Source organism: Protomyctophum parallelum (genome assembly GCF_964188405.1).
Source record: "Protomyctophum parallelum genome assembly, chromosome: 1".
Taxonomy (NCBI): Eukaryota; Metazoa; Chordata; class Actinopteri; order Myctophiformes; family Myctophidae; genus Protomyctophum; species Protomyctophum parallelum.
The window spans coordinates 36647033-36660498 of NC_139697.1; the positions used below are offsets into that span (position 1 = coordinate 36647033).

A 13466-nucleotide genomic window follows, 5' to 3' on the forward strand; every position below is an offset into this window, starting at 1 on the left:
ATCTGCGTCTCCCAGGCCCGTGTCCACGTAAGCCTGCATTCCTGCCCGGGCCAAGATGTTGTTCAACCCTCGAAACCCCACCAGGTGCGCTAACAGTCTCTTCATATCTCCCACGGCTAATGGAACTCCCCCCGCCAGCGTATCGAGCTTCGTCATCCACGGGTGTGCCACTTCCTGTAATGGGGGAAGTCTTGTGATGACATCTTTCATATCCATGTTAGCCCATGGCTGATAGACAATAGGTTGACCACAGATCACCAACGGCGATACTTTGACAGGGGCCATCTTGTTGCTACCCTCCTTCCCCTCGTGGTTATCGTCTGATGGTGGTGTAAGGCCACTCGCCGCACCCTGTGTTTCTGGAGGGGGTGTGACACCAGGCTCACCTGCTGGCTTCTTCATGTCTTGCGTTCGGACCCCTGTCTTATCTGGGACCCTACCTGGTGTCTTCGTCCTGCCCTCCTCCCTCCGCCCTGGAACCGCATGTTTCGATTCCCCTCCAGCGCCACGCTCCTTCCCCAGCACTGCGTTCACGAAATGCTTGTTATTTGAAGAGTTGGAAGCGCTCCTATTAAAATCATGGTCACCCCCTTTGGAGGGTGGCTGCGTTAGTGACATGTTAGTCTTGGTGATGAGGTCATAGGCTTTGCTAAATCTTTTCCCCGTTTTAATGAACAGTTTCATAATCTTCCTTTGTTCCAGGAACTTCCTTTCCAACATTTTGTCATAATCGTGCACACAGTTTACCAGGAGTTTAAAATTACCTGGATGAAATATGCTGTCCCGGGGCCAATTCTTAATTGGACCGTGTGATTCCCACCTCCCCAGAATTGATGATAACGTGTCAATAAACTCATCATTGTGGAAAGAAACTTGCTGACTAGCCGTTGCCATAATCAGTATTTGAAGTATTGAGTTCAGAGATATTGAATTACAACAAATGTCACGTCAACTAACCTTTATCGTCCTCCCTGCACTGTTCTTACAACTATCACCTCACTTTAACAGGGAACATGCAGGAAATTCAAAAATTGCCAGCCACTTACAGACTGCAGACTTACTTGAGAACGGTAGGCAGATGCGTAAGCACAATGTATGATGTCATGCGAATTATGTGAAAGGCAACACTGTATATGTTATACTCACGTCCAGAGACACGTGTGAGAAAGGTTGTAACTGACTATAGGTTTAAACAAAAATAACGAAATGGACTATATTGAGTTGGAAAAATAAAAAGTACAGTGTTTTCAGGAAACCCTACAATACGTCTCACTTGATCAAGCAGCAACTGGCTCCGCTCGCCTCCCTTTCCTGTTTTCTGAAAGAGAACACAGGTATTTAAAAAACCCCACACCCCCAAGTATCCACAAAAAATCAACCATGCAGTTACCAGGTTAACAGGAATTGTCCGTTAGTACAAAAATGCATGCACTAAAGTCTATACAGTTTATGAGAAATTGAACAACCGAGTGGTTTCTCTCACGAGGAATAGTGTCACTTAACACCTAACCTTCGTTCAATAATAACTATTAAGAGGTCAGGAGTTGGCCCTCAGCTTGCATTAAACATCCACTGAAACGAGTCAACATCAAATTATATTTACCAAATGTAATCCACTGACGATTAGCAACTTACCATTGGGACGCACATAATTTATCCCAACTGTTAATTAAAAAATAGTGAAAAAAGACTTGATATTTATACAATAAGATACTCACCGATTCCCTGGATCTGCCTTCAAACTGAAAAGTATAACTCAAACCGTTATTATCGTACAATATAGAAATGAAAGAATCATGCATTGCTCACCATTAAATGCTTTTCAACAATGAGTCATACCGACCCACGATACCGATAACAGATGTCCCGTTACCTCCACCCAAAGAAAACTATTGATATCTAAGAACAGATTTTCCCCCCTTCACGCTTTGCTCATCCCAAAGCAAGGTGTCACCCCACGCCACTTTAGAAGAATCTTCCCTTTTGCTGCTTTCTCCACCCTCTGTGGATAATAATAATTTGTATTATTCATAGCATATATGTGTGACCTTAAGTAGATGTACGTCACCCTAGTGTATGCCTATACACTACAGTATTTATGCACACAATGTAGTTAACTGTCAGCTTTCCGTGACCCAAGGCCTATACTATAGCGCAGTGATTAGTCCCAGTTAAGCAGAAAAATATGTATCTAATCTGCAAAACAAATGTGGGGCTGCAATTATCATTAAATGTATATCTCACATGCACCCTCGTGAGGCAATATATCCTACTCACATAGTAACAAGATTTATGTGCCAGTAATACATGTCTTAAGACTACATGATTTACCAAGGCACTCTAACAAACCCACAACCCTTTTACCCTAACCAATTATATGTGGGTAAGAAATTTCCCTAAAAGGAAAAGTCTAGGCCTTAACAGGAGGAAAATGATTAACTCCATCTCCAGTGGCCAACTGGAAGGAAAGTTAAACATGAAGGGAATATGGGATGATAATTATTAATTATACCCAATGAGGTGGGAAAAGTGGGAAAGAAAGAATGGTTATACATTCTAACAGGGAGAATTCAGTTTAAACAATATATACTTTCAAAGGAAGGAACATACATACAACCTCAACACACGAAACAGAGCGTGGACAGGTTCACCCCAACACTCATCAGATGACACAGACAACGAGGGTGAAAAATACACACATATACCCAGGAACACCAGCTAACGCCCAACAATTAATGAAAGAGAAATCAGAATCCAGGCATTCTGTACAGTCGCCAGTAGAGGGCACTAAAACGTTCAGACCAAGGAATTTAATGGCTACCCCCTTTACAGTTTTATGTCACTGTTTTTACTTTGTCTATTTTAGTCCAGTTTAGATGAGTGTACTTGTTGAATTTCCAAGTTAGATAGTGTACTTGAAGTAAGAATATTTACTTCAGAAGTCAGCCTGAACTGTAGATTGTCCACAGATTTAATCAAGCCTTAATTGTATTTAAGCAAGATCCTTATTCTTTCACTCCCGTAAGAGACTCCCCATTAAACTTTTAACTTTTCCCTCTTCCCTTGGTCTGTACATCAAACACCCCCCGGCAAAGATAAAATATGAGTAGTGCCGGCCCCAAGCTGATGTGAGCTGGACACCTACGCCCCCTTTCTGAAAGAAAAATGTAACAACACAAAACCAGAAACATGAAATACGGAATCGGTACTGTATCCTACTTGTCCAGAACTATATAAACTGTGGATGAATGAATGAACAATGCACAGCCCATGTCTACATGTAATGCCAAACGTTCAGCAATTCTCTTACCCGGGGACAAAAGCCCCAGCTATAAAAAATTAATAATTGACAAAAAGACGCAGACCCCAAGCTATTATTTTGTTCACCCACACTCCGAATTTAACAAATACTTACCCCCACGGTAATACCTACCTTCCCATCTGTGCACCATTGATGAAGTTTAAAAATGACCAAGCACTCATCACTATTATAACACAACACGCAGGAATAAAATCTGGTCCAGCCAGAAATACATTACCACTCTCAGTTGTACATACTGAGCGTCATGTTTTTTTATAGCACGTAAGAATCTGTATCACCTCCCAACACAACCGATGCCTACCGAGACTACTCCACCTATTTACAATTATTAAAGCCAATTGAATTGTACCTGAAAACCCCAATTTAATCTATACTCCCCCCTTTGAAACGTGTTGCACACGATTTCAGACCAAAACGGATTAAATTGAGAACAAAGCAGACGCTACTGAAGCATACAGACACAGACACACAGATATCCAACCTTAAAAAACGCACAAAGACCAAGTAACCCTGCATTACCGACCCCCCCTTCCCCTTGCCTCCCCGTCTCCAAGAACAAAGAAAACAAAATGGCGCCCGTCGACGCCACAACACAAGAAAAAAAAAAAAAAAAAAAAAAAAAAAACTACAACTGTAGTCCCAACAACATCACACACACACACAACACAACTCACACACATTCCTCAACTCACACACATTCCTCAACTCACAGACACATTCATTTCCCCGCCTAAAATTGAAAAACAAAATGGCGTCGCAGACTTCCAAACAAAGACCAAAGAACTAACTTTACAAAATGGCGGCGCAGACCCCCAAACAAAGAACAAAGAACTAACTTTGAACAACTTAGCGACTTCACTCCCACAATCGTAGCAACGTAAATACACATTTAAGAATGCCCCTTATAAAGGAAAAATAGTAACATATCAACCACTGTGTGTAATTCAAACACTTAACCTCCGCCTCTTTTTATAACAAAAGAAATAGTCAACTCCTCCAACTTTTAACTGGTACCAACTTTTAACGCCATTTACTCCAAACATCAGTATAAGTAACACTTCTTAATAAAACGTTTTACTAACTTAACTGACATTCTTCTGTGAAAAACCGGCCGTGACAACTATTAAGTTCATCACAAAATCGCGGGACCAACGTTACACCCTAACATAATCACGGACTAGCATTTATTCTGTACGCCACGGAACCAGACAAAACCCCACAGCACACAGTGCAACAAATTCGCTAATCCATGAGTCAAAAAACCCACATTTATAACTTCCACCGTCCCAAACAGAACGGCCGTCTAAAAGCTACAATTATCAAGCCCCTTGCAATTCACAGCCTTTGAACAGAGCACACACATGCAATCCACTCCATTATACTGTGCTTAAAAAACAAATACATCAAATCACACAATCAAACAGTCGTTACGCACAGTTCAACTAAAACTACCCACCCATGTGTAAGTAGAGCACCTCAGCCTATGTGGGAAAAACGATAAATATTTTTAAGCCCTAACATAACCTCCCTCATCGTAGCTTTATCAACACCGGAAGAAATATAACGTCAAAACCAGTATTAACCCATTACGACACACTTTACGACAGCCGGCCTATGGCCGGACGGCAATCGTAAAGGGAACACGCACGCATCTCAAAATGTAAACAAAGGCTCTAACCACCAAACAGGACGAAAGCACGTCACACAGAAACTACATTATAATCGCCCGGGCAGAAAGTTTAATTCCACCCCGTTTGTTTTGTCCCGACCCAACCCAGGACATACATTACCTTGTTCCCGAGCCAACCACCACCGCACACCGCCATTAAAATAACTTTCCCAGGGTCCATTGTCATGATGCAACGGAAAATTGGCCAGCGATAAATGAAACAACTCACCAATTTTCCGCCTCGATCAATTCACTGCTTCAGGCTCCAATCTGTCGTCTCTTTTTCCAGTGTACGGCGGTGGATAACAACGGAAACAGGATACGATGTGACGAGGTTGAAGAAAAAGCTTTATTTTTGTATCCAAAAGCCGTCCAGCAGTCAAGACAAAACGATGAGAACAAAAGGGAATTCTCCGTGGTTTCTCTGGATTTACGCAACACACAGTACAACTCTTAGCCGAATGATGAGTTTTAACCGGACCCAGGAACCCTTTCTTCTTGGCAAACCTGGCCTTAAATAGCATAACTAGGTCCTCCTCTCTACTGGACATGCAGCGGGCGTTTCCTGACTTTTACCAATGAGATCCAATGGGATCTGAGACCCAGCTCCTTCCGGTCTAGAGAGAGGCGGGACTAGTCACAGAGAGGACAAAGGACCTGATCCGGTTCTAACTGGGCGATGCTCTTTAGCTGATAAACCGTTTTTAAACTTTAACAAAACTTGAACGTAACTGTACACAATTTATAAACATGGTTACTCATACCTTAACAGTATATAAAAATGGAATGGAAACACTTGTAGTCAGAACAGGTTACGAAACTATAACGTAAAAACTGAACACTCTAAATGAAATGAATTAAGACGGTGGAGCGAAACATTATTCTTATAATAGGCCTACATTTTAAGAGACAAGTTGCACTCACTATTACTGGTTATAGTGTCTCATTATTTTCTCATACCAACTGTTCGTTAAAAGTCATTAAGCTTAAACTTGTAGAATATTGAGAATGAACACCCAGTGTTCCGCATCTGCTCAACAGTAACTTGCCAAGTGGAAAATTACTCCCCAGGGAAGGGAGCTTCAAAGGATTTAGAACAATGGCCTTGCATTCAGGTGTGAATGCCTCCTGTCTCGGGGAATTTGAGTGTGAGAGAGAGACTTTACACTCTAGTTAAAAATAGCTTATCCTGACTTTAGTGGCATATCAATTCAGTAAGTTCATTTATAGAAATATACTTTTAGGTTCATGAAATTACACGACACTAGTGAAAAGCACTCGAACAGCAACATCTCGCACAGCTTTACCTCTGACGATGAGCTGGCCGAAGTTGGAGACGGCGGCTCCGCGGGAGGACAGAGTGACGCAGCGGTACAGGTCCTGCTCGCCACGCTGCGCTTCCACCTGGAACGTTGCCATCAGCCTCTTGTGGCTCAGCCTGGAGAGCGAGGCCGTGTCCAGCAGCACGCCGTTACGCCGCTGTCACACACACACGAAGACACAACACACACCGTTACGCCGCTGTCACACACACGAAGACACAACACACAGTTACAATGCGGACACACACACACACACAAGACCGCCGTGAGCAGATGACCCGTAGATCAGGCAGGTGATTGTGTTTCCCTGAGCAGCGTGAGAAGTCCATTCCAATAACTGTAAGTGTTCAGGGGCATGTGAGGTGGAAAACTAACATGGAGGAAAGTGGTTTGAAAGAGGGTGTGAGTGGGAGGTGAACTATGAACTATGCTATGCAATGCATATATATACACGTGTATGTTTTTATGTTCTCTTTGATATGCTATGATATTTATTGTTCGATGTTTCCTGCCTTCTCTCACTGACCCCTTTCCCACCTCCTCCTTTTTCTACTTTTCGAGACAATATACAGAGCTTACGCAAAAAAAATATACAAATACAAATAAAAATCACCCGCTTCTTTACAGCTGTGAACCAGTGATGTGACGGTAACATTTATTCAGATTCTGGATGATGGCTCGTTGAGGCTGGGCGACCGAGGCGAGTGTCACGGTGTGTTGTGTCTAACAGAAGGTGTGAGCTGACAGCTCCTCATCTCTCCATGCTAATGTGTTGGAGCTTCGGGCGAACCGGCAATCGGTTCAACTAGCGGGACAGGAAAATCAGAACGCCAGCAGCGCTTCTTCACGCCGATCTGCCGAATGTGTGGGCTCTGTGATGCTCGCTCCACACACACACACACACACACAGGCAGAAGCAGGATATTATGTAAGCTGTCGCTTGCTACCATTCCTCAAAGTAATTGGGTTTGACATCTGAATGCTTGAATCAGTTTAGCAGGGGAGGGCAGGAAAAGTTTTGAAAAGCACGTAACATATGTTTTAGAAAATACAAAATTGTGCATACGGCAGTGGAGGTGGAGATTATTGCGGGTTTTAACGCTTTACCTTCCCTTTCTATTTTATTGTGCAACGGCCTTCTCTTTTGTGGGAGCCCCAATCAGGCTTGTTTCCCCCCTCTTAACTTCAAATTGTATATATTTCCTTACCAATGTAGTTTGCATTCATAGCATTTGGTCCTGCATTGAGCCAGTTCTCCAGGGCATTCATCCATTGTGTATTAGACGGCTCAGGGCTGCAGCTTCTGAATTACATCCAGCATTAAAGGCTAAGGACATTTAAAATGCTATATTACATGGTTTGTGTGGGTTGTGGCCCTCCTTCAGGCTGAATTGGACAGCTGTGCAGAGCAGAATGTCCTCAGCTACTGTATATGCTGGAAATAAATCTTTAACCCTGAAACTAAAGCAAGCTTACAGCGCGTCCAAACTAAATAAATACCCCACTGTTCTGGCAATATAAATAATTCTGCGTTTGGGGCCTAAAGCTCACTGGAGGAGAATATGATACTAAATGAGAAGGAAGCATTATGCAAATACTTTGTTTTATACTTCCTAAACGGAGGCATGAGTTGAGGAGAACCGATCCAGGCTTGTCCAGAGAGAACTAGTGCCAGGTAGATCAAAGAGAGATTGAGCGGTAATTAGAAAACTCACACCACACAGCATCAACAATCAAACAGACCCTCCACACAACACATGGAGAAACAGAAATAATGGCTTGTGAGAAATCTCTATTTTCTGCTTCTGATCCTAATGAGAGAAGTGGGGAGCTGGAGCAGGTTTTTGTTTGGCAGCCTGGCGGGCAGTAGGTGGTTAAGTCCTTGAGCGGCACGTTTAATGTCAGCTTTAGCCACTTCCGTGCCACGCTTTTCAGCCGCCTAAGCTCTTCTTTTGAAGAGCCTGATTTGATGAACCGGAAGTAACAATCAGTATCAATCATTTCATTACAAGCGCTGATATGGTACCGTGAAGTTGTGGGGATTATTTTATTGAGCTCCTAAAACATTGATATTTTGTATGATCACCTCAATATGAACTTCAATTCCGAGATAAACGCTGCAAAAGTCGTCACTAAAGATAGTGTGGACGAAGGGAAAATAATCAATGACGTCACCACGCGGAAGCAAACCGTTGACGGGTGACGGAGACGCCAAAATCGGTAAAAAATAATACTAGCGATAATTTATAAAAAGTCGCCCAATGTCGTCCTACTAGGCATAATTTCTGTGACAGAATAGGCTCAGATGCATCATAGGATACCATCAAACAACAAACATGGAGGCATGCCTTATACTGTATGTGCATCTAGAATGCAATTTTTTTATATTTAAACTTTGCTTGAGAGAGATGACTTTAGGAGTTTGGTAGCCCATGCACATGCACTTTGCACAGTCAACACTACAAAAGAAAAACACAAAAATAATTAAACATCTCATCTCCTTTCGCAGTGCGGGAGGCGGGACATGGGAAGTGAGGAAGAGAGAATTTCAAAAATAGATTAAAAATACTACAGGGGTAAAACTGCGTCCCAGGGAGAGTGGATTGACTTTCAAGGACACTAGGTTACGGCCGTCCAAAATACAGACAAGGTAACTGAGGGTCGCAAAAGGGGCTAGCCGGTACGAACGATCAAAATAAATAATTTAGGCCTACTATGGCCAAAAAAGTAATAATTTTATACTTTAAAAAACAAGCTTACAACTGTGTTGCATGGCCCTACAGTATATGCCCAAAACAACAACATGGAAATAATGATGGATATGAAATTTCTGTTCATTTCATCCAGCTGTTTGAATGGAAACGACCATGCAAAAATAATTGCGATAAGCTTAACCCATTCAGGACAGGAACCCCTTTTGGTGTTTTAAGGATTATGTTATACTTTTAGAAGCTTATAGATCTGCTATTTTTGAAAAACCTTGAAAATGTATTAATTGTGGCAGGCCTACATATCATAACATCTGACTGCAGCGTTTTCATCTCACCTCCAGTAAAAAAGGTTCAGTTTCAGCAGTCTTGCCTGTAGCCACACACTGGAAGGTGGCGTTCTGTCCAGCGTTGACCTCCACATCGCCCAGCCGAGAGAAATGGGGCACCTTGTCTGTGGAAGAACAACAAACAACACCAACATGGACACATGAACTGCTGGTGGAAATTTAGCATTCCAAATAGCATTGTCTGAATACATGTCACACGTGTGATGTCTAATCTATTCAATGAGCCATATGACTGTTTACTTATCGGTGTGCTTATGCTTTGTGTGACAGTTTTGTATCTTTCAACTGTAATGCACTAATGCAGCAACATCACAGAGACATGTTCCTCATGCACATGCAGCTGAACACTAATCAGTGTTAACGAGCAGGATGGAGAAATGAACAGGGAACTAATTGCTGATCAACCATGGTGAGTGTTGATTGGTGAGCTGTTGAAACCAGCTGCCAATAAAACCAGAGCAGAGCACATGGTTTTAGTTGTCTCTCTCTCCCTTCCTTCACAGAGTGTGGTGTTTGTTTATGCACGTAAGTTCTTTATGCCTTTTTTCCCTGCTTTATGCTAAAATCATCCAATGTAAAAAACTATATGAAATGCAATATTTGCATTAGTGTGAGTGTGTGATAGTATAGCTGCAATTTGCAACACAACATTTTGAATCGAGTTGCAACACCAGAAATTGACAGCCCATTCATCCAAATAGAAAAGTCAGATCTGCGTGTATTAAGCATTGTTAAACAGTGTAGCTGTATGCATTGCCGCTGTAGTGTATGGAAAGCTTGTATGGAAAACTTGAATTATCCCCCTTTCAATCTGCAAAGTGTTTGTTTCATAAAAATCCACCGTAAGACGTTATGACGTTCTTTATGCTAAGAAATAACTTATTGGAGTTTGGAAATGGAAACGCTTGTCGGAAGTCACTCAACGGCCCCTTACTGCTTACCACTGACTGTGCACATAATGCAGGAATCAGCACAATTCGTTGATTTAAAAACAAGTGCTTCCACAGAACAAAATGTCACCTGCCCAGAACTTGGTCTATGGTGGATTTTTATGAAACAAACACTTTGCAGATTGAAGGGGGATAATTCAAGCTTTCCATACACTACAGCTGCAATGTGTTGAGTTTAACATTGTAATACAAGCATATCTGTTTGGATGAATGGGCTAGCTGGTGTTGCAAATGTATTGCGGCTAGTGTGCGAGCTGGACTGACCATTGCAAAACGTTGCATGCATGCTGCAAGTAGACTACAGAAGTATGCCACAATCTTCCTTTATTTTAAATTGTATTTATCTTAAAATGAAAGCCAAAAAAGAGGGGCTGTGATACAGCCATGCATCTATTGTCGCACTATGGAATGCTGCGATCTCTAGTACTTGAATTTCATGCATGTATTTTGTATAAACATCTGACCACAATCACACTTCCCCTTGTAGAACAAAGATTTGATTTGAGGAGTGTTCATGTTTAATCGCGTCCTTCATATCTCTCTCTTCCTGCCTCCCCAGGGGTGTACAATGTCTGTCTTCAAAGCTTGCAAAGTGGGCGTGTCATTGAGGAACGTTCTCACACCGGAGCGGATCCCGTCGTTCGTCATCCCCTCACCCTCCAGGAGGTCTCCTGTGTGTCTCCTGTCCCCATGCAGTCGACGACACCAACCCGACCGCAGCAGACTGCTGTCCCAGGACTCCACGGAGGACCCAGACTACCAGCAGCACCTCGCTCCACCGCTGGCCCATCCCCTCCGCCCCTCACCGGCCCGTGGGTTTAAGCTGCGACGTCACCCCCGCCACGGCCCCACCACAGAAGAGCCCGAGGTGGTGAGGGACACGGACCTGTCCACACGTGCGGCCATGTCTCTGGAGCACGTGGAGAAGGTGACCACACCGTACGGGTTCCGGGCTGTGCTCGCAGCAAGCCCCTGCGTGCAGCGTCGGGAATCCATGTTTCACAAGGGCCAGCGGCACGCCCTGCCAGTGGTGAAAGTCACTCTGACAACTGACTTTGAGTCCTCTCTCGGTGACCCACGCCAGTCTGAGGAATCGGCAGCACCTCCTGCGGTTCCCCCGATGCGTCTCAAGCCTGTTAAAACTCTGGGCCAGAAGGTGATGCGCGCCGCCCACAGAGCTCTGACACCCGACAGGAGAAGACGGACCGAAACAAACCACTGATTTTAAATGTTTACTATGTCATTGTACTGTACCTTTTAACATAATTCTAACTTGATTTGTTTTTAACTTGATATTTTAATAAAGTATACTATTTTTAAGTAGAGTTCTTTCTGGTTTGTTGTATGGCTAATATGGTCAAGGTACTATGATGGCTTGCCTGTGGTAGTTAACGCTTGGCATCAATAGTGTAAGGTGTGTCTGAGGACTAACCGTAAGAGGTCAACGGTGTCCTGAAGTCCACATAATGTGACTTAACAGTGTTTTCTTTCATTTTAAGCCCACTCAACACCATGATTTGCCATGCAACTACTTTCAACCATTATCCCCAATGGCCAGATGTTGTATTGGTGCGGTTGACCTTAACTGTTTTGTTACTAGCTGGATGGATTCAGTTCAATGGTCTGGCCACCAGTGGTGTAATGTACACTTACTGCACTAGAGTGAATTGAGCATTTCCAAGTTTCAGTACTTCTACTCTACTACATCTCAAGTCAAATGTCATACTTTATTCCACTTCTTAAACTTTAGTTACTTTGATTACAAAACAAATTCCCCATTTTGGCTATTTCAAAATGGCTGACACAAGCTCACAATGTGATGCATTGTGAGCTTGTATTTATCTCAAATTATATTTGACAACTTGTGAAATGGGACATTCAGCATAATGAGCACTTTATACTTTTGGTACCTAGTACATTTTGCTACGAATACTAGAGTACATTTTTAATTCTGGACGTATTGTAACAATTTCTGCATAGCCTATTGATACTTGAGTACTTTTTCCACCACGACTGACTTCCACCAGTCAAAATAAACGGTACTATTAACTTGGGTATGCCGCAGAGACTAATTCATTTTCCCGTTTCTCAGCAGTACCAAATGTTTTACACTCCAGGCATCACATACTGTACTACTTCTAGATTTCAGCCTCCATTACTTTTACATCCCTATTAAGCATTAGCTTTTTAGCCCGGACACTCCATAATGGCTCAAAGCTCTGCTGGATGCTACCCAACAGGATATATTAATGGATGATGCTGAGATACAGAACAAGGTTCATTTTCCAAAGTACCTGCATGCTATCTCACAGCTAAAACAAAGGGGTGCTAAAACATGCTAAAACAAAGGGGTGAATTTATTAGACATATTTGTTCAAAAACGTTGCCTGTACATGGGGGTTGATATGACCGGCCGGGATGACATGTTTATTTTTCAAACACAGCTCTTATATGAGGCAATCTAAAATCCCCCTATGGGCATTACAATGCAAATAAAAAGTACATAAACCCGTGGATTTGCACCCTCTACCGATATTGACGTCAGACTTCGGTGCTCTATTACTGAGTTGATTAATGCTGTAAATAGCTTGTCACTTACAGTATTTAGCTTTTATAGAAGTGAAGTAGAGCTTTCAAACTAAAGCCTGCGTTATACTTGGTTGTGTGTGCGTGTGTCATGCAATTAAATATAAATTAGGTATTAGAGTTGCAGGATAAATCCTGTAATCTCAAACAAGCTTGCTTTCACAGAGGGTAATACATTTAATCCACACTACATTTGCTTATTAAAATGTCTTACAGTTGAGTTGACTCTTTCCAATAGCTATATAGGATTGCAGTGATTGGTTGGGAACATAAGCTGCATTTCTAGCTAGTTGGCAGACATATCATTTTTATTGAAGCTCCTGGCCCTCATGGCAACTCAGGCAGCATCCTCAAAGTTTGTGTAGACCAGCTGGGCAGGAGTATTATTTTCAATCTCTCCCTCTCCCAAGCGGTGGTCCCCACAGGCAAGATGTCCCGCTGTTGGATCAAATCCTAGGAGGTTAAGTATCTCATTGTCACTTCCATGCCTATGTAGCACAGAAGATATATCAGTATACCTTGTGGTTTTTTAGTTAGTATGCAAGAGCTTGATTGATTG

At 42.6% G+C, this 13466-nt stretch overlaps 2 protein-coding genes across 2 annotated transcripts in view; one reads left to right on the top strand and one right to left on the bottom strand.

Annotated features, from left to right (window-relative positions):
• The window catches only part of LOC310876250 (receptor-type tyrosine-protein phosphatase U-like), a 155978-nt gene that overhangs the window by 55595 nt on the left and 86917 nt on the right, over positions 1-13466 (bottom strand). Inside the window, exons 5-6 of the mRNA XM_083789734.1 lie at positions 9360-9475; positions 6299-6470 (exon numbers count right to left, since the gene is read on the bottom strand). Of these exons, the coding sequence (XP_083645860.1) occupies positions 6299-6470; positions 9360-9475 (288 nt within the window). The remainder of the gene's footprint in view (positions 1-6298; positions 6471-9359; positions 9476-13466) is intronic.
• LOC310868967 (C2 calcium-dependent domain-containing protein 4C-like) lies at positions 9853-11543 on the top strand (the record flags this gene model as incomplete). Its single annotated transcript, XM_083779468.1, has 2 exons — positions 9853-9896; positions 10881-11543. The coding sequence occupies exons 1-2, from the start codon at positions 9891-9893 to the stop codon at positions 11541-11543; spliced, it is 669 nt and encodes a 222-aa protein (XP_083635594.1). The 5' UTR covers positions 9853-9890.